The 26422-nt window shown below is 52.7% G+C and overlaps 1 protein-coding gene across 1 annotated transcript; it reads right to left on the bottom strand.

Annotated features, from left to right (window-relative positions):
* Positions 1-465: 465 nt before the first annotated feature.
* On the bottom strand, positions 466-26222 carry LOC133040025 (basic salivary proline-rich protein 2-like). Its single transcript, XM_061119777.1, has 5 exons — positions 25848-26222; positions 21457-21586; positions 19987-20099; positions 1823-2016; positions 466-1594 (listed from the first exon to the last, which is right to left on the bottom strand). The coding sequence occupies exons 1-5, from the start codon at positions 26220-26222 to the stop codon at positions 466-468; spliced, it is 1941 nt and encodes a 646-aa protein (XP_060975760.1).
* Positions 26223-26422: the final 200 nt, after the last annotated feature.

Below are 26422 nucleotides of genomic sequence, written 5' to 3' on the forward strand. Positions count from 1 at the left end.
CTGGGGGGCTCTCCTTCCTCTGCCCGCGTCCCTCACAGTCCTCTGGGGGGCTCTCCTTCCTCTGCCCGCGTCCCTCACAGTCCTCTGGGGGGGCTCTCCTTCCTCTGCCCGCGTCCCTCACAGTCCTCCGGGGGGAGGGGCTCTCCTTCCTCTGCCCGCGTCCCTCACAGTCCTCTGGAGGGCCCTCCTTCCTCTGCCCGCGTCCCTCACAGTCCTCTGGGGGGGCTCTCCTTCCTCTGCCCGCGTCCCACACAGTCCTCTGGGGGGCTCTCCTTCCTCTGCCCGCGTCCCACACGATCCTCCGGGGGGAGGGGCTCTCCTTCCTCTGCCCGCGTCCCTCACAGTCCTCTGGAGGGCCCTCCTTCCTCTGCCCGCGTCCCTCACAGTCCTCTGGGGGGGCTCTCCTTCCTCTGCCCGCGTCCCTCACAGTCATCTGGAGGGCCCTCCTTCCTCTGCCCGCGTCCCTCACAGTCCTCTGGGGGGGCTCTCCTTCCTCTGCCCGCGTCCCACACAGTCCTCTGGGGGGCTCTCCTTCCTCTGCCCGCGTCCCTCACAGTCCTCTGGGGGGCTCTCCTTCCTCTGCCCGCGTCCCTCACAGTCCTCTGGGGGGCTCTCCTTCCTCTGCCCGCGTCCCTCACAGTCCTCTGGGGGGCTCTCCTTCCTCTGCCCGCGTCCCTCACAGTCATCTGGAGGGCCCTCCTTCCTCTGCCCGCGTCCCACACGGTCCTCTGGGGGGCTCTCCTTCCTCTGCCCGCGTCCCTCACGGTCCTCTGGGGGGCTCTCCTTCCTCTGCCCGCGTCCCTCACAGTCCTCTGGGGGGCTCTCCTTCCTCTGCCCGCGTCCCTCACAGTCCTCTGGGGGGCTCTCCTTCCTCTGCCCGCGTCCCTCACAGTCCTCTGGGGGGCTCTCCTTCCTCTGCCCGCGTCCCTCACAGTCCTCTGGAGGGCCCTCCTTCCTCTGCCCGCGTCCCACACGGTCCTCTGGGGGGCTCTCCTTCCTCTGCCCGCGTCCCTCACAGTCCTCTGGGGGGGCTCTCCTTCCTCTGCCCGCGTCCCACACGATCCTCCGGGGGGAGGGGCTCTCCTTCCTCTGCCCGCGTCCCTCACAGTCCTCTGGGGGGCTCTCCTTCCTCTGCCCGCGTCCCTCACAGTCCTCTGGAGGGCCCTCCTTCCTCTGCCCGCGTCCCTCACAGTCCTCCGGGGGGCTCTCCTTCCTCTGCCCGCGTCCCTCACAGTCCTCTGGGGGGCTCTCCTTCCTCTGCCCGCGTCCCTCACAGTCCTCTGGAGGGCCCTCCTTCCTCTGCCCGCGTCCCTCACAGTCCTCCGGGGGGCTCTCCTTCCTCTGCCCGCGTCCCTCACAGTCCTCTGGGGGGCTCTCCTTCCTCTGCCCGCGTCCCTCACAGTCCTCTGGGGGGCTCTCCTTCCTCTGCCCGCGTCCCTCACAGTCCTCTGGCGGGCTCTCCTTCCTCTGCCCGCGTCCCTCACAGTCCTCCGGGGGGCTCTCCTTCCTCTGCCCGCGTCCCTCACAGTCCTCTGGAGGGCCCTCCTTCCTCTGCCCGCGTCCCTCACAGTCCTCCGGGGGGCCCCTCCTTCCTCTGCCCGCGTCCCTCACAGTCCTCTGGGGGGCTCTCCTTCCTCTGCCCGCGTCCCTCACAGTCCTCCGGGGGGCCCCTCCTTCCTCTGCCCGCGTCCCTCACAGTCCTCTGGGGGGCTCTCCTTCCTCTGCCCGCGTCCCTCACAGTCCTCCGGGGGGCTCTCCTTCCTCTGCCCGCGTCCCTCACAGTCCTCTGGAGGGCCCTCCTTCCTCTGCCCGCGTCCCTCACAGTCCTCCGGGGGGCCCCTCCTTCCTCTGCCCGCGTCCCTCACAGTCCTCTGGGGGGCTCTCCTTCCTCTGCCCGCGTCCCTCACAGTCCTCTGGGGGGCTCTCCTTCCTCTGCCCGCGTCCCACACGGTCCTCTGGGGGGCTCTCCTTCCTCTGCCCGCGTCCCACACGGTCCTCTGGGGGGCTCTCCTTCCTCTGCCCGCGCCCCACACACCTGACCGGGTGACACCGTCCCTCCCATCAGTTAGTAAAGAATCCACCTGCAATGCAGGAGACCCCGGTTTGATCCCTGGGTCGGGAAGATCTGCTGGAGAAGGGAATGGTTACCCACTCCAGCATTCTTGGGCTTCCCTGTGGCTCAGCTGGTAGAGAATCCACCTGCAATGTGGGAGACCTGGGTTTGATCCCTGGGTTGGAAAGGCCCCCTGTAGAAGGTAAAGGCTACCCCTTCCAGTATTCTGGCCTGGAGAATTCCATGGACTGTATAGTCCCTGGGGTCCCAAAGGGTTGGACATGACTGAAATAAGGTATATCAAGAACTATTCCCACTGTAGGTTACATGAAAGAAACACTTTTATGTTGTAAAAATAAAGATATCCTAAATTTAAATGTTAAATAGTGTGTGTTGATGGGAATGTAAATTGATGTAGTCACTATGAAAGAAATTATGGAGGTCCCTCAAAATATTAAAACTAGGACAACCTTAGGATCTAGCAGCTTCACTTCTGGGTGTTTTTCTGAAGAAAACAAAAGCAGTAATTTGAAAAGACACATGCACTCTTACGTTCATTGTAACACTATTTACAACAGTCAAGATAAGGAAGTGACCTAAGTGCCCACTGATAGGAGAACAGATAAAGAAGCTGTGGTACATGTATACAGTAGAATATTACTAACCCATGAAAAGAATAAATCTTACCATCTGTGACAATGTGGATGGACCTGGAGCATTTTACGCTAAGTGAAGTGTTAAACAGAGAAAGACAAATAGTCTATGATTTCACTTACATGTGGAATCTAAGAAACACAGCAAACAAACAGAAATGGAAACAGTCACAGATTCAGAGAATGTACAGGTGGTCACCAGAGGGGAGAAGGTGGGGCAACGAGTGACATGGGTGACAGATCAGAGGCGCAGACCTCCAGGTGTAAAGTAACTAAGTCTCGTGCAGGCACCAGCATCATAACAAGCTTGTGCAGAGACAGATGGCAACTTGACTTACCACATTAGTCATTTGATAATGTCCACAAGGGTCAAACCACTATCTTGTACACTTGAAACTGATACAGTCCTGTAAGTCAAATGTACTTTGACTTTGGGCCAAAAATGGCCCAACCGTTTGGAAACAGTGATTCATTTCTCCCCCTCCTGGGAGAATATTTGGCAAATAGTGTTTAGTTCCAAAAGAAGCTGGGTAATAAAATACGTGTTATTCATGTTTTCTCATATTTGTGCAACAACCACCCTTCTTCATGCTCAGATGCCCATGTCAGTAGTGGGTTTTGACAATGTTCCCGCAACTCCCCACACCCATCCTGTAAGCACCTCGGCCCGTGGAGATGTCCTGGATTTAGTTTAGTTCACTCAGCTGTTCTGTTAGCTTGGCCAAATCATTCTAAGTTCCGTCTCTTAGGGGTGGGGCCTGGTGGTTGGAAACTGGCCTGACTGGCTCCGTCAGCGTCCGGAGGGGAGGGGGGACCACATGACAGTTCATCCTGCCCCTGGGCTGTCTGTCCGTGTCCCCCACGGTGGACCCACGGATGGGTTGGGGAGCCCCTCTGGGATGTGGGGACTCTGCGTCACTGCCTGCCCCCAACTTACTGTGCACGAGGTGTTACCAGCTGCACAGGATGGAGGGCTTGTCTCCCTACACGGAGTCTGCCTACATGGAGTTTCAGCTTCAGCATCAGTCCCTCCAGTGAATATTCAGGACTGATTTCCTTTAGAATTGGCTGGTTTGATCTCCTTGCTGTCCAAGGGCCTCTCAAGAGTCTTCTCCAATACCACAGTTCAAAAGCATCAATACTTTGGCGCTCAGCTTTCTTGCTAGTCCAACTCTCACATCCATACATAACTACTGGGAAAACCATAGCTTTGACTAGACAGACCTTTGTTGGTAAAACAATGTCTCTGCTTTTTAATATGCTGCTTAGGTTTGTCACAGCTTTTCTTTCAAGGAGCAAGCGTCTTTTAATTTCATGGCTGCAGTCACCATCAGCAGTGATTTTTGGAGCCCCCCAAATTAAGTCTGTCACTGTTTCCATTGTTTCCCTATGTATTTGCCATGAAGTGATGGGACTAGATACCATGATCTTAGTTTTCTGAATGTTGAGTTTTAAGCCAACTTTTCCACTTTCATCAAGAGGCTCTTTAGTTCCTCTTCACTTTCTGCCATAAGGGTGGTGTCAATCTGCATATCTGAGGTTATTGATATTTCTCCTGACAATCTTGATTCCAGCTTGTACTTCATCCAGCCCGGCATTTCACATAATGTACTCTGCATATACGTTAAATAAGCAGGGTGACAATATACAGCCTTGATGTACTCCTTTCCAATTTGGAACCAGTTTGTTGTTCCATGTCCAGTTCTAACTGTTGCTTCTTGACCTGCATACAGGTTTCTCAGGAAGCAAGTAAGGTGGTCTGGTGTTTCCATCTCTAAGAATTTTCCACAGTTTGTTGTGATCCACATAGTCAAAGGCTTTAGTGTAGTTGATGAAGTAGCAGTAGATATATTTCTGGAATGCTTTTGCTTCTTCTATGATCCAACGAATATTGGCAATTTGATCTCTGGTTTCTCTGCATTTCCTAAATCCAGCTTGAACATCTAGGTGTTCTTGGTTCATGTATTGTTGAAGCCTAGCTTTGAGAATTTTGAGCATTGCCTTGCTAGCATGTGAGATGAGTGCAATTGTATGGTAGTCTGAATATTCTTTGGCACTGCCTTTTTTGGGATTGGAATGAAAACTGACCTTTTCCAGTCCTTAGGCCACTGCTGAGTTTTCTAAATTTGGTGGCATATTGAGCGCAGCACTTTAACAGCATCATCTTTTAGGGTTTGAAATAGCTCAACTGGAATTCCATCACCTCCACTAACTTTCTTCATAGAGATGCTTCCTAAGGCCCACTTGAGTTTGCATTCCAAGATGTCTGGCTCTAAGTGAGTGATCACACCGTCATGGTTATCTGGGTCATTAAGATCTTTTTGTATTGTTGTTAAGTTCATTCTTTAAACTCTCTTAGGCAGTGCATGTCATGTGACCATTTTAAAATGGGAAGCTGCTTATTGGAAAAGCAGCTGCTCGGAACATATGGGAGATATTAAGAAATAGTGAGAAACCAGAATCGAGTGGTGAGCTTTTGAAAAACTGTGCTTCGAGTCTTATATGGTGAGGTGAAACTTGAGGCACCTCATTACCCTTGATGTCAAAACCTGACAAAGACTTTAAATAAGGAAAATTATGGAAATGTCTCTCTCATGATAGCAAACAAAAAAATCCTAAACAAAAACTGGCCAAATTATATACAAATGCTAATATGTCTTGATGCAGTGGGTTTATTCCAGGAATACAAGGGTGGTTTAAAGCTAAAAAGTCAATGTAATTCAACACTTTATCAGGTGAAAGAGAAAACCCCATCTCAATGGATGCAGGAAAAGTATTGATAAAATGCAAACTCCATTCATTGTGGAATCTTTTAACCAACACTAGGAACCAAAGGGATCCTCCTCAGTCCAATAAACAGAGTAGATAACTGTCCAGCCACAAACAGCACTCGTGAGTTTGTAACATTGCCACCATGTCTGTTCAATAGCTCCCTAGGTGAGAAAAACATTTCTGAGGATTTGGAAAGAAGAAATAAAATTCATAATGTGATTGTGTACAGAGAAAAAAAGAATACATTAAAAAAACCGCCAAATTAATATGGATACAGATCAATATTAAAAAATCACTTGTACATCTCAATACCAGCAACAAATAGACAACAGAATCATAAGATAGCAGCCCTTTCAGTCATGCAAATGGTACCCAGTGGTATGTGGATGTCATGAGCTCTGAGAGCCAATCTCAGCTGAAGGAGATGAAAGTGAGTGGGGTGAGAGGCCACACGGGTTTTTAAATGTCAATCTTCCTCAAACGGACTATAAATTCAGTGTGATTCTAGTCAGGATTCTAGCTGATTCCTTTTCTGGAAATCAACAAGCTTACCTTGAACTCAATGTGTGTGGTCATCAGCCTCTGAGACGACCCAGGGGCCCCCAACTACCCCCATAGCCACCCCTGCCACACTCGCCAAGGTGGGCTGGCCCAGGGACCCTCTCCAGCGAGGACACAATGTCGCTTCTGAAGGTGGGTCCAAGCGCTGAGGTTACCTTCACTCAAGGAAGCTGCTCCTGGATTCCTGATTTACGCTCAGAGATAATAAGTGAGGGTGTTTACACTGATGAGTTTTGGGTGGTTTGTTTCTCAAATAATAAATAGCTAATATAATACAGAAATGGAAAGGGCCCAGAATAGCCAGAGCACGTGTGAGAACAAAGCTGGAGGACTTCCTGCAAAGCAACAGCGATTGAGATGGCGTGACGCTGATGCGAGCTTTCCTGGTGGCTCAACGGTAAAGAGTCAGCCTGCCATGCAGGAGCCAAAGGAGGCATGGGTTCGATCCCTGGATGGGGAGGATCCCCTGGAGGAGGGCATGGCAACCCACTCCAGTATTCTTGCCTGGAGAATCCCATGGACAGAGGAGCCTGGTGGGCTACAGTCCACAGGGTTGCAAAGAGTGAGACAGGACTGAGTGACTCACACACACGCACCCATGATGCTGGTGTAGAAGCTGACAAGTGAAACCAGAGGAGCAAATAGACACGCAGAAACTGCCCCTGACCCGTGACAAGGTGGCTCCTCACTGTGGGCAAGGGCTTTTAAAAATAAAATGTGCGTGCTCATTGGTTCAGTGTGGGAAAGAGTGAATTTTTGACCCTTTCCACATTTTATGTAAAAACAAATTCACATTCCAGGGGTACTGTAGGTCCACACGTGGATGATGAAGCAATCAAGATTTAAGGAGAAAACAAGGAGAATGTCTTCCTCTTTTGGGAGGTGAAGGCATCTTAAGCAGGAAGCACGCACTCGATAAACATGAGGAACAGGCTTGCTACTTGTGCGATGTTGCGATTAAGAACATCTGCTCATCAACAGACACAGTGAAGAAAGTGAAAATGCAAGGTCACATAACAGGAGGCTTTGTATCTGCTTATCTCTACATACATATACACGTCAAAACATCTCATCCAACGAAGAGCTAAAAATCTCTCAAAGACATGCACAGCAAATAAAGTGTTTACACAGGCCCTTCAGAAAACCATCCAGACAGCATGTAACAGCAAAAAGGGCTAAAGTGTTACTCTTTAGGGAGAATGGCATAAAACCCCAGCATGATACCACGGCACACTCATTAAATGGCTGAAACAGAACTCACGTGCTGACTTGTGGCTGGCATGGCATGAGTGCAGGGGAGACAAAAGCCACGTGTGTTCTGAGCCTGCAGCCCATGACTCCCTTGCGCAGCGTCCCCACGGCTGTGACCGGATGCACGCACTTGAGCTGCTGCCGGAGCGGGCAGCCCGAGGCAGGTCCAGGCTCAGTGACAGCGTCCGAGGGGAAAGAGCTCCCGGGGATTTAACAGAAAGAGACCAGCGGATTGGCTCCTGAGGGGAGACTCTTAGAGAGATGACAGAAGCTCCAGAAGGAAGTTGTTGTGCAAATCTGTGACACAGCCAGGAACCTTTTAAGCATTGTTGAACAGCAGCCCTGGAGCCACAGAGGCTGGAAAGATGGGCTGGTGTCCAAACACTGTCATGCAAGGCGGGAGGTGCAGGCAGTCACCTGCTGGTCACCCCAGAAGGGGGGACGTTGCCTATAGGATCAGCCCAGTCACATTCATTGTTGGTTTATTAACCTGAAGTTATTTCAGCAGGAAGCATCATGCAGATCAATATAATTAAACCTGCAGCAAATCTGAGGGGCATTATTTTATCCTTGGATTTAATAGTTTTCCCTCTCTGATCTGGCTTGTAAAGAACCAAGCCTAAATGCCTGTGAGGCCCATGCATGGTGTTTTGGTTGTAAGATTTCAAACTCTATTCAGTTTCAATCAGGGCAAAATCACATTTTGTTACAGTTTTTGGGTATTTCTCTAGGTTAAGTCCCAATGCCAGCAAAGTCATAACTGAGATGACTGTTTAGATTACTTTAAAATAAGGTATCTGATTTCTTTGAAACTATGGACCAGATAGTAATGGAAGGTATTAGATTTTGTCTTTTATATTCAACAATATTTCTGCAATATTAGATTCAGGAATTTATGACAATGATGAACTGCTTTATTGAAATAATAGAAACAAATGAATTTCAGGACAGAAAGCCTGGGAAACAGCCAACTGGAGCCTGGGGTTCTAGAACATTCACTCTGATGGCACTTTCCACCTCCTGGTCATGAGGGGTTTGGTGTCACCAGGTTGAAGCTGAGGCTGTTCCAGAAGCTTGGATGGACAGGCAGACAGCTGAGCCCCAGGCTTCGAGTCTCCCTTGGAGTTCCAAGCAGGGACTGGCAGCCCCACAGCCCTGCGTGTGGGGAGAAGCTGCTGGTAATGAAAACACTTTTCTGAAAAAGCCTTAATTGGAGTAGAGGCAGTCAAGGGCTCGGCCTTGCTTTAGCGGGATTTAAGGGTTGGTAGCTGTCTGTCTAACTGTCTGTTTGGGGACTCCACTTGCTGCTGTGGGCGGTGCTTGCTGGGGGCCCGCCCACTGTCTGCTCTGTCAGAGCAGAGCCCCCCAGGGGTGTCCATAGGGCTCTCTGAAAGGGCGTCCCCTTTTCTCCTCCCCTTGTCCGGTTCGGCAGCTTTCACAGCTGTGGGAGGCCAACCTTTGTTTAAGTGCCTGCCTACTGCAGTGAACATGTGCACACACACACTCACAGACACACAGACACACAGACACACAGACACACACACACACACACGTCTGTCAGCTCCAGAAGGGCCCCATGTATTCCCTGCAGAGTCCCAGGGCTGTAGGTTCACCACCTCCCAGGAGAATTGGTTCCAGTCAGAACAACACAGGGACTGCTGAGGAGCCGGGCTGGCGGGGGGACAGCGAGAGGCAGGGGGGTTGGGGGGTCCGAGATGCTGGCTGAAGACCCTCAGGGACTGCAGCCCGGCCCCCCAGGAGGCCCTTGGATCTCCCTAAGGGTCCCTGAGACAGAGCAGCTGCCCTGAGACAGCACTGAGGCTGGGTCACGTCCGAGCATGAGATGTATCACTTACAATATGGCTAGCTTTTAACAGAAAAAGAAATGATGTATAGAAATAAAGCTTTGGGGAGACACAGAAGTTAATAGAAAAGATGAAGTTATTGGAGTCACAGGCAACAAGAAAAACAAACCCTGGGAGAAATAACAATAGTTACTGCAAAAGGACTCGAATTAGCGGAAACACTGTCTCTGAGAGAGATCAGAGAACTGTTACGGGCTCTAGGCTTAACCTTGTGAAACTGCATGTTGAATTCTGTGGATTGCAGTCCTGTGCAGGTAACATGTCTTGAAGAGCTGAGATTCAAACATCAAATTGCAACACATGGAAGCCAACTCTGCCCTTCAGACGCTGCAGAGGGCGCCCAGCTCCCCCTGCTCCCGTTCCCTTGCTGCAGGCAACTCTGAAATTCTTGATGAGCGAGGTGGTTGACCTGACCTTGAGCTGGTGTTTGGGAATCCTTGTTCCAGGGGTGCCGGATCATTCCGGGAGTGGAGGGGCAGCAAGAGTCCTGCGGGAGGAGGAGGCCCTGCGTTTGTGGTTGGCGGATCAGGCGCTCACCGCCCCGCGTCTGTGGGAAGGCTCCCTTGTTCTGTTTTCTGTGCCTCGTGTGGCCAGCTCTCTGTCTGGGATGGTGTGCTCATGTCCTAGGGATGGATGGTCTGCGGGAGCCATGCACAGGGTCTCTGGAGCCCTGGGAGCATCACAGCGGCCGTCTGTGTGTCTCTCCAGGACAACCTGCCCAGCCCAGGCACCTTGCCCTTAGCTCAGGGTCTTTTCTGGGAGGATTGGAAGTTGACATGTTATTATTGCTCCAAGAAAATGTTTTATGCAGCAAACATGTGCGTGGTGGTGGGGGGGGGGGCACATGTGAGCTGCTCAGGACCCACCACGACACAGGCAGAGAGGCACCAGGGAAGCAGAAATGTCGAAGGCCAAGGTCAAGAAGCAGGGAGCGGGTGGGGTCTAGCCAGGCCTGGCAGAGGTGGAGGGTGCAGCCCCCTGACCTCGGGGACTGGGGGCCAAGGGGTCACCTCCGCTGGAAGGGGGCTCTCTGACAGCTGCTCTGAGAGGAGAGGCCTCAGCACTAGGGGTCCACATGGCCCCTCCCTGACTGTCACCTGCTGTCCTGGGCACTGGGTGGCGGAGTAGCCGCAGGCCGCTCTCTGGGTGGAAGTTCTGATGATGACTGGTGTGCTGGCTACGGTGGCCACGGTGACTTTTCTGGCCCGGCCCCCCCCACCACTCCCTGTTCAGACTGTGGCATCCAGACAGGGGCTGGGGGTGGCGTGGACTGGAGCCCTCCTTCTGCTTGAGGCTGTGAGCTTCTAGGGCTTGTTAAAAATTGTTCGACTTTAAAATAATCAGTTACAAAAAATGTTTGCAAAATAGTACAAGTAATAGTAAACCCTTCACCCAGATTCCCCAAATATTATCATTTTATCGCATTTAAGTCATCATTCTTGTGCACCTGGTGCTTTCAGGTGGGTAGGAATCCAGGTAAGGGATGGGTGGGTGGGTGGGTGGGTGGGTGGGCAGTTGGTTGGGTGGGTGGGCAAGCAGATGTGTAGGTGGGCAGATGGGTAGGTGGGCAGATGGATGGCTGACTGGGTGGGTGGGTAGGTGGGCAGATGGGTGGGTGGGCAGGTGGTTGGTTGGGTGGGCAAGCAGATGTGTAGGTGGGCAGATGGGTAGGTGGGCAGATGGATGGCTGACTGGGTGGGTGGGTAGGTGGGCAGATGGGTGGGTGGGCAGGTGGTTGGGTGGGTGGGCAAGCAGATGTGTAGGTGGGCAGATGGGTAGGTGGGCAGATGGATGGCTGACTGGGTGGGTGGGTAGGTGGGCAGATGGGTGGGTGGGCAGGTGGTTGGGTGGGTGGGCAAGCAGATGTGTAGGTGGGCAGATGGGTAGGTGGGCAGATGGATGGCTGACTGGGTGGGTGGGTAGGTGGGCAGATGGGTGGCTAGGCAGATGGGTGGGTGGGTGGATGTGTGGGTGGGCACATGGATGCATGGGTGGGCACATTGGTGGGTGGGCGGATGGGTGGGTGGGCAGATGGGTGACTGGGTGGGTGTGTGGGTGGGCACATGGGTGGGTGGGCAGAAGGGTGGGTGGGCAGAAGGGTGGGTGGGTGGGTGGTAGGTAAAGAGGATAAGGTGGTTGGATGTGCAGAGGGTGTGCCTGTCTAATTCTTTCTCAGAGACTTCTTGATGTGCTTATTGTATCCAACATGTCTAAATTACTGGAGCTGCAACTTCTAGATTCATATTAAAGTATCCATATTATGAATATTTTAATGATAATCACCCTGTTAATTGGCTTAGTTTATGCTTGTTTGGCACTTAAAAGCATCAGTTCCTTTCCTTCTACATTTAAGGTCAGCATCTGTGTCTGGACCCACAGAGCTGTTTGTCTCTGCTACCCGGAGTGCTGCGGGGTGGCCTGCAGTCACAGATGGGCTGTGACTCAAGAGTTAGGCTTCCTGACTCACCCTGTTTCTGATGAGCAACGCTTTATAAGGATGTGGGTTAAATTATAACAGCTGAGTAATCACTGACTTGATAGATGAGATATGACAAAGGACGACAGCAGCAGAGTCATTTGCTATCACTTCAACCCCAGACCCCCACCAGCTGGGCCTGCTTTGTTGGGGGTGGTGGGGAGGGGAGGCAGACCGTAAGCCCACCCAGAGAAGAGCAGCCATGGTGAGGGGCTCCCCGGGGCACAGAGAGACACGCTGAGGGAGGGGAGGAAATGTTCTTGTGTTTGGGGACTGCAGAGGACACGAGAAACGGTGGTCCTCAGTGATCAGAGGGTGGGGGGCCCAGTCTTGCAGGGATAATTCCAAGACGCTTCCTGGGAGGGAGGGCTGGGCTGAGTGATGCTAGTTCTCATCACTCTGGTTTTGAACTTGGTGGCACGTTCTGTTTGGTCGAGTCAGGAGCCACCCCGTATCTCCAAAGGTGTCTGAGACTTGGCTCGGTGGTGGTGGCGGGGGACTGATGGCCCGTGACCAGGTGGTGCAGAGAGCTGGAGCGGCAGTGGCCCCATCAGTCACTCCTCACTGAGGAGCAGGTCAGGAGTGTCCCTGAGCACCTGGGACGACCGTGCGCAGCGGCCCTCCCAGCAGAGCCCATGGTGCTGGGCAGAGGAGGGGCCTGACCTCAAGGTGGGGAAGCTTGGGCACCTGGGGAGGACGCGTGCAGGCGGGATGCAGCTCCGGGGCCTGGGGCCACCCACCCTAATAGCAGGGACCAGAATGCAGAGGGGGAGGGGTGGGGTCAGTGTCAGGCGAGGGTTGGGCGCCCTGGGGAGTCCCTCCTGGGGGGTGGCCCCTCCAGCGCCCAGGCCTCCAGCTCTGGGATGAACAGCACCTGCAGACCCCCTGAGCCGGGCAGAGCCCTCTCCCTAGGGCTCACCTTCCCACTCCCAGGCTCGCGGCCTGGCTTTGTGTTTTGGAGCAGACACCTTCTCTGTGATGAGTTCACCTTCGGGATGCTTCCTGGCAGGGCCCCCAGCCCCTGACTTCTGGGTCCTCCAGCCTCCACTTAGATTGGACCACCTAGAACATAGTCAGGATTTGGCAAAATCAGCCACATACAAACAAAGGAATTCTCTCTTGGAGCAAAACAGAAGGCACACAATAACCTGGTGGAAAATGAGTCTTGAAACTTAAAAAACATTTAAAATGTGTCTCAGCCACGATGGAAGAGAACTGAAGCTCCACACAGATTCTAGGATATGGGAGGGGATGAGACACAACCCTCAGACTCATCGGGTCCCAGGCAGATCAGCTGTCAGAGCTCACTTCTCTGGGGTTTTGAGCTGACGGAGCAGCCACCCATGTCAAATGTGGATTCAGTCTGGAGATCATCCACTTTTCTGTGGCCAGCTGAGCCCCAAGCAAGTCAGATCTGGGCCATAGACGTGCAGATCAAACGATGTTTCTTTACATGCTAACAAGCAAGCTTTTAAAAGTTTGAATGTTTACTTTTTTCAGTCCTGTTTCTGCTTCTATATCTTAAGTCTGAGTATTCTTCCTTTCCCTCCCTCCTCCCCCACTCCCGCCTTAGGTCCACGGGGGTGTATCTCCTCTCCAGCTGCACCACAGGCACGACCCCTGAGCTGGTCACGTGTTGGATGAAGCGCTGTGGCCTCATCATGCCCAACCCCGGCAGGCAGGGGACATCACTGGCATTGATGATACACCCGGGGACCTGGGTTCAGCTATGAGTCCACAGCCAGATGCCTCTGTTGACCAGGGCTCCTTAGAAACAACACTGGATGGATGCTGGGTCTTTCTCGTCATGCCTTTTTCAGCTCTCAGGTAAGAAGGCGCACTTTCCAGAGAAATGTTGGGAAGATGTGGGGAAGAATTAAAAGGGGAGAAACCGCCAAATGTATTGCAAACAGAATGCATTTTACAGCGAACACCTGTCTGGACCCACTAAGAACTGCCAGTCACGTCTCGCCAGACGCCTGTCTCCACTTCTCCGCCCACTTCTCCAGCCTTCTATCCTCCATCCATCCTAGGTCAATGCCTATTCACAGTGTTTCTCCTTCTGGAGCAGAGTTTACACACAGTGACTGCATGAGCACTCACGGAGCTTCGACACGTGCCACCCCCGAACAGTGTGGGATGGCTCCTGCAGAGCCGAAGTTCCTGGGGTCCCTCCAGGTCCCCTGCTGTTTCCCTGATGCAGTCGTGGGTCCGACGTGTCTCCACCAAAGGCTGGCCTGCCTGTGGCCTCAGAGGACAGGGCGTGTGCTGGGCTCACCTGTCGAGACTCAACTGTGTGGTGGGGACAGGAGGGCCCTCCGCGAACACTGAGAGGGCTTCTCTACCCCTCCTGCCTGTGGGTTCCTCTGCGGCAGGACGTCTGGCTGCTGCGCGTCTGCTTTGCCCATTCTCTTCCTGAAAACGTCTGTTCCCATTGCCCCTGGGGGTCTGGGCTGTAGGGACAAAACATCTGTTTCCATTGTCACCGTGGGTCTGGGCTGTAGAGGCGGCACCTGCTTACTTTTATGGAGCTGCTGGGTGTTTCCTGCTGGCTTTTCTTCAATGTTCTGGGTGCACAGCGCCCTCTCCCCACCGGTGCTGTCAGCTGCGTAGATTCTGCCTTTCTTCCTGTTGTGTGGCATTTACACTCGACTCCCTGTGGCTGGTCTGCTGAGAGTTTTTTCATGTGCTTATTTCCCAGCAATTGGCTTGGTGTTTGTTCAAGTGTTTTCACTGTTATTTTATTGAGTGGCTCGTATTACTGAATTTTTCATGTTATTTATTCTAGGTGTCAGTCCTTTGTCAAATATGTTTTTGAGAACTGTATATATCTGCAGTCAGAGCAGTGATTTGATGAGCAAAGATTTTAATTTTGATAAAGTCTAATCGTTAAAGCTATGATTTTTCCAGTAGTCATGTATGGATGTGAGAGTTGGACTGTAAAGAAAGCTGAGTGTTGAAGAATTGATGCTTTTGAACTGTGGTGTTGGAGAAGACTCTTGAGAGTCCCTTGAACAGCAAGGAGATCAAACCAGTCCATCCTAAATGAAATCAGTCCTGAATATTCATTGGAAGGACTGATGCTGAAGCTGAAGCTCCAATACTTTGGCCACCTGACGTGAAGAACTGACTCATTGGAAAAGACCCTGATGCTGGGAATGATTGAAGGCAGGAGGAGAAGGGGACAACAGAGGATGACTTGTGTGGATGGCATCACCGACTCAATGGACATGAGTTTGACTAAGCTCCAGGAGTTGGTGATGGACAGGGAAGCCTGGTGTGCTGCAGTCCATGGGGTTGCAAAGAAGCAAACATGACTGACTGAACTGAACTAAACCAATAGAAGTAACATGAGCGTGTTCCTAATGCACATGTTTGAATGGTTCATGTGTTCTTCCGTGATTGACGTATGTGTCACATGAAGTGTGGAGACTGTGCCCCCCGCTGTGTAAGCCCACCACACTACCTGCTTTTTTGGTACAGGTGTTGCAGGCAGGACATTGACATGAACCTAAGATGCGGTAGCTTTTTCTCTGAGCATCACATGCAGTTGATACTTTCCTGCAAAACCAGGGGCTGCATCTCAGTGTCCTGAACTCACCCTGTGCAGCCTTTTGCTTTGTCACCACAACAAGGTTGGCCAGAGGGGAAGGATGCTGTGATGCAGGGTCTTCAGCAGCCTGGAAATTCCTGGAGGTGGTGCTGTCTGGGCACCAATTGTCTGGTGTGGCTCCTGGCCCCACCATGGGGGAATCCAGCTAAACTGACAGGTCCCTGACCTCCAGACAGCCAAATGTCTCCTCGAAGTATTCTGGGCATCCCTGTAACAGCATCCCGCTGGGCCACTCACAGGCCATAAAATGTGAGAGTGGTTGGCTATACCTGTCTGCTTCCTGGTAGCAGGCAGTGTAATGATGACTGTTGAATGGTTTTCAGTTTATGTTAACGAACAGCCTCAGCCAAGCCACTGAAGGAATAGTGCCGTCTGCATCTGGGAGCCCTTTGCTCTAATGCAATTAGGTTCCATCCCTGCCCCTTTCAGCTTCCAAGCAAAGCAGCGGTTCAGCTGTTAAAAGTCTGATACTTTAATTGGAGTTTTGATCAGAAATTTCAGGGTATGGAATTATTACATGGCACCAGGTTTCTGTAGGAATGATGGCTTCACATATGAATCATATAAAATCCTCATAGTTTCACTGGAGAGCTTTACTGACGCCTAGTATGGGGGTCTTGAGGGTTTGTCCAAGACTGAGGAACAAAGTATGGATGTGGGAGTTGGACTGTGAAGAAAGCTGAGCGCCAAAAAATTGATGCTTTTGAACTGTGGTATTGGAGAAGACTCTTGAGAGTCCCTTGGACTGCAAAGAGATCCAATCAGTCCATCCTAAAGGAGATTAGTCCTGGGTGTTCATTGGAAGGACTGATGCTGCAGCTGAAACTCCAGTACTTTGGCCACCTGATGTGAAGAGCTGACTCATTGGAAAAGACCCTGATGCTGGGAGGGATTGGGGGCAGGAGGAGAAGGGGATGACAGAGGATGAGGTGGTTGGATGGCATCACCGACTCAATGGACATGAGTTTGGGTAAACTCCGGGAGTTGGTGATGGACAGGGAGGCCTGACGTGCTGCAATTCATAGGGTCGCAAAGAGTCGGACACGACAGAGCCACTGCACTGAACTGAACTGAACTGAGGAACAAAGAATAATTTTCAGATCTCTGCCTGCCCTGGTAAATAAGCATGAAGTGAAAGTGAAAGTTAGTCCCACAGTCATGTCTGACTCTTTGCATTTCCATGGACTGCAGCTTGTCCCACTCCATGAAATTCTCCAGGCAGAAGTACTGGGGTGGGTTGCATTTCCTTCTCCAGGGGATCTTCCCAACCCGGGGATCGAACCAGGTCTCCCGCATTGCAGGAGGATTCTTTACCAGCTGAGCCACCAGGGAAGCCCAAATAGGCATGAGAGTGACCAAAACCAAAAATATCACCCCCAGTGGTATTTCTCCTAAAAGCACTGAAGTGGACCAATCAGCGTTGCTAGATAGGAAGATGGGTAAGTGAAGGTCAAGGACATTGGCATCAAGAAGGACCTGGGAGAGGTGCGCGTGCAGGGCTGGCTCGTTATGTGGTTAAAGGTGCGTCACACCTGACAGACCCAGCCAGGCAGGCTCATCCTGGCCTCTGCCTCTCGCGTCAGGACACTTCCTTCCTAACTGAGCCCGTGGGTGTTGGCACTACTGTGACCCACGTGAAATCGATGCTCCAAGTGTAGGTTGGTGGTGCTGTTTCCCAAATTAAGCTGCTGACTGACCGGAGGGTCACAGAGGAGGTGTCCATCAGCAGAGAGAAGGCCCCCTCCGTCCGCTTCTTGAGGAGTTGAAGAGCAGCCTCGGAACAGTCTTCCCCACAGACTCTGTGGACACCAGGGTTGGGGGCACCCGAAGGGCCTCCTAGCTTCAACCCAGGGCCCACCTGCCACCCTCCTTCCTGTGGCTGACCCGTGCCCCCCACCCCACCCCGCCTTCCTCTAATCCGGCCGCCCTCACTTGTCCTTTCCTGATGGACCCTCCCACCTGCCGAGACCCCAGGGCCGGGCCTTCAACCTGCACAGCTCTGGGCCCGGGGATGTCAGGCGCTGTCCCCACGGACTCCTCCCTCACCTGCGTCCCCTGCTGGGTGCCAGACAGCCCTGACCCATCACTGTCTGGCCATCTCCCCCGGGGGGCTCATCCGCTCCTGTGTCTCCCGCTGATGACCCCACATTACCCCCAGGTGCCCAGCCCCTGCTCACATGCCCGCTGACTGTGACTCTGAAATCCGGGGACGGCTGCCCTACGACCCTGCCACCCCCAGCTCCTTGGTGTCACCAACCCTCACGCCGAAGCAGTGGGAGGTGTTTCTCACTTAATCACAGACGCACCCGCCCGACGGTGTGTAACGAGACCCCACACAAGTTCTGATGACAGCTGAGGGAGAAATGTACGTTCTGGTGCCACTTTTTGGCATTTTAACCTTTTTTCCCTATCATTCATCTGGGAGGTTTGCCTCTTCTGTGTTTCACTCACGCGCTGGTTGACTTTATCTCAGGTTCTCTCCAGACTCATCTCTGAGGGAGTGTCTTTTGCTTCCTGTCCTGAAAAGTTACTCCTGGCTTTATTCTTTACCTTATTGAAGGTCGAGTCTTGACGTCCTAGTTGGAGTGGGCCTGTGGCCTTGTGGTCGCTCTGCCTGGGGTTTTCTGTCAGTCAGGGCCTGCTGGGGCCACTGAGACAGTCCTGAGAAGGACAAGGTTTCCACTCGTCCTTCAGGTGCTGCTGTCCGTTGACTGGGGTTTGTGAGCAATGACATCTGTGTCACTCACACTTGGAGCTGCCTAGTCATGGGGCGCAGCCCACTCTGTCCCTGGGGCCCCATTCCCGTTAAAATGTGTGGAGTTGGTTCAACTGTCCTCGCAAAGAGTCTGACGCGACTTAGCAACTGAACAACAACAGCAGCGAGAGGAGGGGAGCCCAGCTCTCAGCTGGTGTGTTTTTAGCTCCATTTTGGAAAAAGACAAGATGGAGAGAAGCATAGCCGTCACCCCGAGGAGTATGAAGGCAGCAATGGAGGTTTTAAATGAGAAGCTGGTGTCCACACTGGAGGCACCACATGGCTGGCATTCGGAGGGAAGGCGCTGGAGACCAGCACCCTCTTTGCAATTCAGCGACCCCACAGGCACGTCAGACGAGTGGCCTCTGCTTGCCGCTCACTCCTGATGTCTGGGGTTAAGTCGGAGCTACAGTTGCATTTGCCCACTTGGGCGGCCATAACAGAGTATTATGGGTGTAGTGTGAACAACAGACATTTACTGTCTCCCGTCCTTGAGGCTGGAATCCAAGACCCAGGTGTGGGCAGGACTGGTCCCTCTGAGGCCTCTCCCCTCGGCCTGTGGACGGTCATCTCCTGCCCGTGTCCTCGTGTGGCCACCCCGTGTGTGTGGGTGTCTGTGTCCTGATCTCCTCTTCCCACAAGGACACTGGGTCTATTGGATCAGGAGCCACCTAAATGGCCTCATTTAACTCAATCACCTGTTCAAAGGCCTCGCCTCCAAAGGCAGGCCCGCTCGGAGGTGCTGGGGGCAGGGCTTCCACACATGTGTCTGAGGGGCAGAATCTGGGCATCACACCAGCCAGAGACATTGTGGCCCTTTGTGTGAAAGTGACAGACCGGCGCCCCCCATGGTTCTGGGGCTGAGCTCCCGGGGCAGAACTATGACCTACCTGTCTGAGGACTGAAGCACTTGCATCTATAGTTCCTGGGGAAAGGATGTGGATTTGGAACAGGAGTTGGGACCTGGCTTAGTGTGTAGACGGGGCCCACAGGCCGAGCAGACCCTCTCCAAAGTGGCCGTGTCCTGGCGTCCTGCGCTGAGCCAGGGCTCCCACGATGAAGCTTCTCCCGAGTTCCTGTTAGGCCATATATGCCAAGGGGAGGGTTTGTGATCCACGTGGTGATGGTCGGAGCTGGAGGCACAGTGCAGACTTGCGGGGACTGAGCAGAGACGTGGGCGGGATGAGATGATATGCTCAGACACATCTCTGCACGGGTCAGTGCATGAGTGTCCCTTCAGGCATTGATGCCTCGCTCTGAGTATCTTGGAGGTCCTTGGCGTTTATTTACTGGACACTCTCCACCATTGCCTTGGACACGCCAGCCGTAGCTGTGGGTGTTTGGGACCACCCTGAATTTCCCTAACAGCAAAGAACCTTTTCCATTCACACTATTTCTGTGTTATTCCCATGTCTGCCCCTTTGCCCTGGGGTCACTAGATCTTCCCTGTTTACACCTTGGCCTCCCTCATCTAGGGGGTGCCTCTGCTCAGGTGAGCTCTGACCTCTGATCAGCCTGAGAGGCAGTGCGGTTCTGAGACTCCAGCCGGGACAAGGGCAGTGGAGGGGAGCGGATGTGGCCTTGGATCTATCTTCCAGGAACAGACAGTGACTGCGGAACGGTGCAAGTGCCCGACTTTGACCCCAACTCTGACTCTGACCCCAAGCCTAACTCTTCCGATCTCATCTACCCCATAGACACACAAGCTCCTCTTTAGTGGGGAAGACTTTTACTTTGAAAAATACTCTGACAGTAGGTAAGAGTTACCTTCCGGAAGGTTCAGTTACTCAAGAAATACCTGCCTTTAGGCCGTGTGTGAAGCATTTCGGGGGCACATCAGGTGAGCGGGTGAAGCAGGCTTGGGGACTGCCAGGCCTTGTAATGTTCCTTCACAAACGATGGCACTGCTGTCCAGGTGCGCGCCCCGCCATGGACGGGTACAGAGAGAACTTTCCTGTAGAGAATTCAGTTGGCGGAGGCCACTCACTGTCGTTACGGGGCCAGGTGGAGGGTGTTCAGGAGGGTGGGACGCGGCCGGGGAAGGGGTGCGAGTGCTCACAGGACTGTCGTCAGGCGCCCTCTCCCCTGACCTCCGAGTCTCTGCAACAGACCGGGCTGAGCTCACCTGTCCCCTCCCGCCAGAAGGGTCTGTCTGTTTCTGGGGTCTGTCTACCTTTGAGGGCAGCTTCAGGGTCTGTAAGGGCTCTGTGCCCACCCCCGCTTCCCTCCTATGGGCCCTTGGCCTCGTCAGCAGCCGCCGCCTCTCCTCAGGTTCACTCCGCTCTGGTTCTGCTTCTGTGCTGCCGGCACCTCCCCTTCCCACACTGCCCCGGGCTCTGCCCCTTTAGGGGTCTTTGGGGTGGGTAGGGGGACCAGGGGGCATTTCTCCCCCTCCCTCAGGATCTCAGCTTGAGTCTGGGCTTTCTCCCCAGCTCTGTGCCTGGCCCCCCAGTGCGGGGGTGGACTGTCTCCCTGCAGCCGGTCCTGGGGGCCTCACTGACTGGTTCCCACCTCTCAGGCCTCTCAGCTTCTGGGACTTGAAATGAAGGCCTTTTGTGGGGAGAAAGGACGCAGAGGAGAAGGAAGGAAAGGCTCACCCTGTGACCAGGAACTGCAATCACAGGAGAGGGGAGTGACCGCCTGGGAGGGCGGTGGGCAGGGGTGGGTGCGGCCAGGACCCCCTCCCTGCCACCCAGTGTGGCCCCTGCCAGGCACCCGGTGTCTCAGGCCCTGGGACCCTGCTGTAATGTCCACTGGTCCCACTGAGACCCCACACTCTGCAGCCACGAGCCCCGGAACAGGCCGGGAGGGCACCACAGTCAGGCCCCTGAGCCTTGCTGATAAGGGGGCTGCTGGGTCCCTCGGAGGGGCAGACTGGGCGCTGTCGTTCTCAGAGGCTCTTGCTTCTCCTCTTCGCACTTCCCCGTGTCACCTGTTTATGAATCTCGTCTCCCCAGCAACACCCCCCACCTCCCCTCCGCCCCCTACACCCAGAGCCTTTCAAGCCTAGGCAGCATCTCAGGGAGGGGTGAGGCCACCGGTCACGACAGTTACAGTACCCACATCTCAGGCTCACTGGCCACGGTGACTGGCAACAAGATGACGTCATGACCTCTGACCCCTCGGCCAGAGGCCCTGCCTTGGAGGGACATGGAGGGTTGCTGACGTCAGTGGGTCTCAGGCTAACTGCCCTGGAAGTGAGCCCAGGGCCCTGAAGGAAGGGGGAGCTGGGATCCCTGGCTGCCCCAAGCTGCAGACCCTCTCCTTGTCCACCTCCTGGTCACGCCCCCACACCCCCAGAGACAGGCGGGACCTGGGCCTGTTCTTACTTCCCCCGGCTCGTGGGGCTCATCAGGGGCTCATCTCAGAAGGTCATCAGAGGGGGGACACAGTCCTGCCTTAAACTGGTGAGTACACGTCAAATGATCAATGATGATTAAGTGTTTATAACAAATACCTGGAGGGTTGAGCGGCTTTCTATAGGACGCCTCCTCCTGGTTCAGGGGACCAAGGCCCATCCCCCCTTTGTGCTGGTCCTGCATCTGTTTATGAGCTTTGCACCTCCTCCGGGTGCTGGCGTCTGTCACCTTCACGCAACACAATATGGCACGTTAATCCACACCTAGTGTGCTAATTTGTGCGGTTTTTAAAAAAGAATTTTCTGCTCATGTCCTCTGCCTGTTAGCCACTGAGAATTTGTGTTTGCTTCACACTTGCACATGTGATAATAAACACCTGCTTCAGAGGCAGCCGACGACACTGCATTTGATGGTGAAACTCTTTAAACTTTATATTTCAAGTTGATGGTGACAGGAACACATGTGCTGCCCTGCTGATCTTGTCACTCAAGGAGAACAGGATTTCTGGAGGCAATTAGCAAGTGGATACTGAGTGTCTTAGTACATTTGAACTACCCTGCATCCAAAAAGATTTGAGTTGGTTTTCAATAAAATGCTCCTATAAATAACTACATGAAAATAGAAATACACGTTGAAAATTACTAGAGAGGGAGAGAAGATGCTGACATCAGAACCACGCCAGAAGCAGGTTCCTGCAGTTGACGTTCAGTTTAGTTCTAAAATTTTTAGCTATTAAGGCAAAGACACATCATCTTCAAATGCAAGTGCATTTATTTCTAAATTCATTGCATGAACTAAGCGTCGGCCTAATTCTCCTAAAGACTGGGAAAGTGATCTTAATCCTTCTAGAAAGTATCAGAGCCACCGTGCTCTCTGGTGTTTAACTTTTTCCAGGCAATGCAGCCCGCTGTGCCCTCTGGCAGCCCTCTGATTTCACCTGACCTGAGCAGGCACACTGGTTCTTGTAAGGGTGATTTTGAAAGTGATTTTGTTTCTATTTATTTTTGGTTATACTATGTTGGCTTGAAGCACTGAGCAGAGCTCCTGGGACAATTAAGCCACATTCATTAAGAAAGATTTAGCTGAGTCAACAATATTCTTACTTGGGCTCCGAAAGAATGCAGACTACAGCATCATGTGGAGATGGCTGAAATCAGGATCTTCTAACAGGGACACTTGCATGAATGGTTAGCAATTTTTTTTTTTTTTTTTTTTTACTAAGAATGAGAATGCATGGCCTGTGTTGCTGCATATTGTATGTTAATTATAACTTTTTTTTTTTTTTTTTTTTACTAAAAATGCCTGATTGTTAAAGAAAGTAAAGAGACAAGACCCTTGGCTGCTATTAGTGGCTCTGAAGAACCCATGATCTGTTGGTGTGCTTACATTTTAAAGATCAAAATTTATAATGAAAGCAGATAAGAAAAGAAGCACATTCATGTTTATCCAAATAAATCAATTTCTCTTTTTTGTGTTTAACTATCACAGGGGTCAAGCCCTATGGTTTTCCCAGTAGTCATGTACAGATGTGAGAGTTGGACCCTAAAGAAGGCTGAACACTGAAAATTGATGCTTTTGAAGTGTGGTGTTGGAGAAGACTCTTGAGAGTCCCTTGGACAGCAAGGAAATCAAACCAGTCAATCCTAAAGGAAATCAATCCTGAATATACATTGGAAGGATTGATACTAAAGCTCCAATACTTTGGCCACCTGATGGGAAGAGCTGACTCATTGGAAAAAACCCTGATGCTGGGAAAGACTGATGGCAGGATGAGAAGGGGACAACTGAGGAGGAGATGGTTGGATGGCATCACTGACTCAATGGACATGAGCTTGAGCAAACTCCGGGGGATGGTAGAGGACAGGGAAGCCTGACATGCTGCAGTTCATGGGGCTGCAGAGTCAGACATGACTCAGCAACTGAACAAGGGTCAGTTCAGTTCAGTTCAGTCACTCAGTCGTGTCCGACTCTTTGCGACCACATGAACCGCAGCACGCCAGGCCTCCCTGTCCATCACCAACTCCCAGAGTCCACCCAAACTCATAGCCATCAGTCCTTCTCCTTGGGGAAGCTCAGTGTTTCCTCATAAAGCCTTCAGCTGACTCGAGGAGGCCCCCACATCGTGGAGGATGACCTGCTCTACTCAAAGTCTGCAGACTTAAATATCAATTCCATCTAAAAACATCTTCATGGTGACATCGAGGTGGTGTTTGACCCCAAACAGTACTGTGGTGCTATGGTCTGAATGTTCATGTCCATGTACCCAAATTCATGTGTTGGACTCTTAACCCCCAAAGTAATGGTGTCAGGAGGTGAGGACTTGAGTAGATGATGGGTCATGAGGGTGGGGCCCTGTGAATGGGGTTGGTGGCCTTAGAAAAGAGACCCCAGGGAGGTCACTGGGAGAGGTCAGCATCTGCAACTGGGAGGCCAGCCTTCACAGGAACCCAACCAGGTCAGCACCTTAATCTCAGATGTCCAGCCTCCAGGCTGTGAGAATTAACTCTTGTTTATAAATATCTAGCACATATAACTTCCCATAGAAAGACACACAGCCTAGCCAAGGTGACATGAAATGAACCATCAGGTATGGGTTTAATTGCCACTTGATTTTTACATTTTCCCAACTGATCAAAAGTTTTCTTTGGGCTGGACTTGTTCTTCAGCCTGAGGTTGGTACCTTGGCAGGGACACATCCATGCAGTGTGAGTGACAGGCAGGGGGTGGGTGGTCCAGCCCTATGTCAGTGGTTCTTCCTGGTGATGCTCTCCTCCACGACTGACCTCTGAGCTCTTGGCCACCACCTATGGCCAGCACAGGGCGAGGGGAGGGGACAGCCCGAGCAGAGGCCCACCTGCCTGCCTTGGGTGGAAGGGGGCCTGGAGGTGTGTTGCTGGGCCACACTATCCTGTTCGGAACATCTCACCCCAGTGGTGCCTCTGCAGCCCATGTGGAACAGTGCAGATTCCAGAAGCTATAAACGTATTTTGTAGCAGTGCCATTTAGAAAGTAGGAGGCATTTAGCTTGTGCTCACAAAGAGAAGATGCTTTATTGCTGATGATTATCTGTTCTCCTTTCTTTTGCCAAGAAATAAAATAGGAAAGTATTAAAGCTTTTCCAGTTTTGCATTTTATCTGAGGATAAATTGTCTTTGCGACCAAAGGAAAGACATTTTATCTCCTTGCATTTGGAGTAATTACCCTGTGTCTTGCATTATGTTATTAGGAAATGGACCAGAAAGTATGCTGATTGAACATCATTTTAAAAACAGGCTCATAGGATGTGTTTGGTACCCAGCCCCGCTCACCAAAGCAGTTTGGGAGGAGGGACAGGACCTCCTGAAGGGTGGGGAGTCGTGGCTGGAGCCTGGGACAGCCGCATGCAATCAGGGGTTCTAGTGGGATGGCTTCCTGAGGCTCTGGTTCCACTGCCATGGACAAGTCCAGGAGCCCGGGAGCTCAGAGTAGATCCTCACAGCCCTGGCTCCTAAGCTAAGAGACACAGAAGCACAGAGATAGGACGAGACAGAGGCAGGGAGAGGGACTCCTGGGGCTCTAACCAGGAGAGTGATCCTATTCATGGGGCTCCACCCACACGACCTCCCCATCTCCCCAAGGCCCCACCTCCTGACAGCATTGCGCTGGGGATTCGGGACAACCCTGTCCACCACAGCACAGCTGCATGTCCGGTGACTGCTGCTGCCCTTGTCCAAGGCATGGTCAGAGCCCAGTTGGAGAGGGAAGCCAAGGCAGAGGAAGGCACAGCCCTGTCCCCAGGCTTGCGCATGCCTGTCTGTGTCCTCAGGGAAGCAAGGACCATGTCTTATCTCAGTTTGCTTAAAGCTTCCTTGGAATCTGAGATCATGTAAGTAAAAGCAGAAAAGCAGATGGTGTGCACGGAGATGTCAAGGTCTTCCCCTGTGGCTCAGATGGTAAAGAATCTGCCTGCAATGCAGGAGACCCATGTTCAATTCCTGGGTCAGGAAGATCCCCTGGAGAAGGGAATGGCAACCTGCTCCAGTATTCTTGCCTGAATTCCATGGACAGAGGAGCCCGTCAGGATACAGTCCGTGGGGTTGCAAGAGTTGAACATGACTAAACCACCACCCCAGCACACCAAGATTTCACCTTTATTACACACTTGAGGGTGTGGGGCTCTCAAAGGGAAAACATGCAAAGATACATCTGACTTAAATGAAACTATCTTTTGTTTTCAGGGTAAAAAATGTGAGATGTCAAAACATGCCTGAATTCACGTCTGTAAGATTTCTTTTGAGAACTCAATTTTTCTTGATTATTAAAGCTGTCACTTTAAACAAAGAATTAAACAAGAGATAAAGATTGAAATTTTGCCCACAGGGAAATAAAAGCACTCTGAAAAGGATTAAGGGAATCTTCTCTTCACACTTTGCTCTATTAGGGCCCAGGTGCAGGCATCTGCTTCTGTGTGCAGGGTGGATGCAGAGTGTCTGTGCAGACGTGGCCCTGCCTGCAGTCCGGCTCCGCCCAGCGCAGTGGCACGGCGGCCCCCAGGCAGCCCAGGCCGGAGAATGCGGGGGCTGCTGGGGCTTAGGGGGGAGTGCGGGACAGGCCGGTAGGTCAGCTTCACCATCGGGACAGAGACCCCGACTCCCGGAGACAGGACGAGGAATCGAGTCGCTCTCAGGTGGTGACCGGCTTGGGACCGGGGGCCCAGGACTCGAAGCAGAGGACGCAGGCAGCTCCCCATCAGGAGGGGCTCCGGGCACCGGCCCCGAGTGGGGTCCCCGGGGCTCCTGCCCGGCCTCACGCCCTGCGTTCCACCCCAAAGAAGCCGGGGTGCTGCCTTCCCTGCGTGTCCATGGCCGCCACCCTCCCCGGCCATGCTCCCACAGCCAGGCTCTCCCCCTGGGGACGGGGTGGGGTCCACCACGCATGGCCGCCTCCTCCCGGCACAGGCCTTCCCCTGGTTGGGACCAGCCGGGTGGCTGCTCCAAAACCCCCATTTGGGCTGGGACTGTTCCCACCCGGGGCAGGGGGGCAGGGAAGGGAGGACCCGGCCAGGAAGGTCTGGACTGTGCAGCC

Source organism: Dama dama, chromosome 20 (genome assembly GCF_033118175.1).
Source record: "Dama dama isolate Ldn47 chromosome 20, ASM3311817v1, whole genome shotgun sequence".
NCBI classification, from domain to species: Eukaryota; Metazoa; Chordata; class Mammalia; order Artiodactyla; family Cervidae; genus Dama; species Dama dama.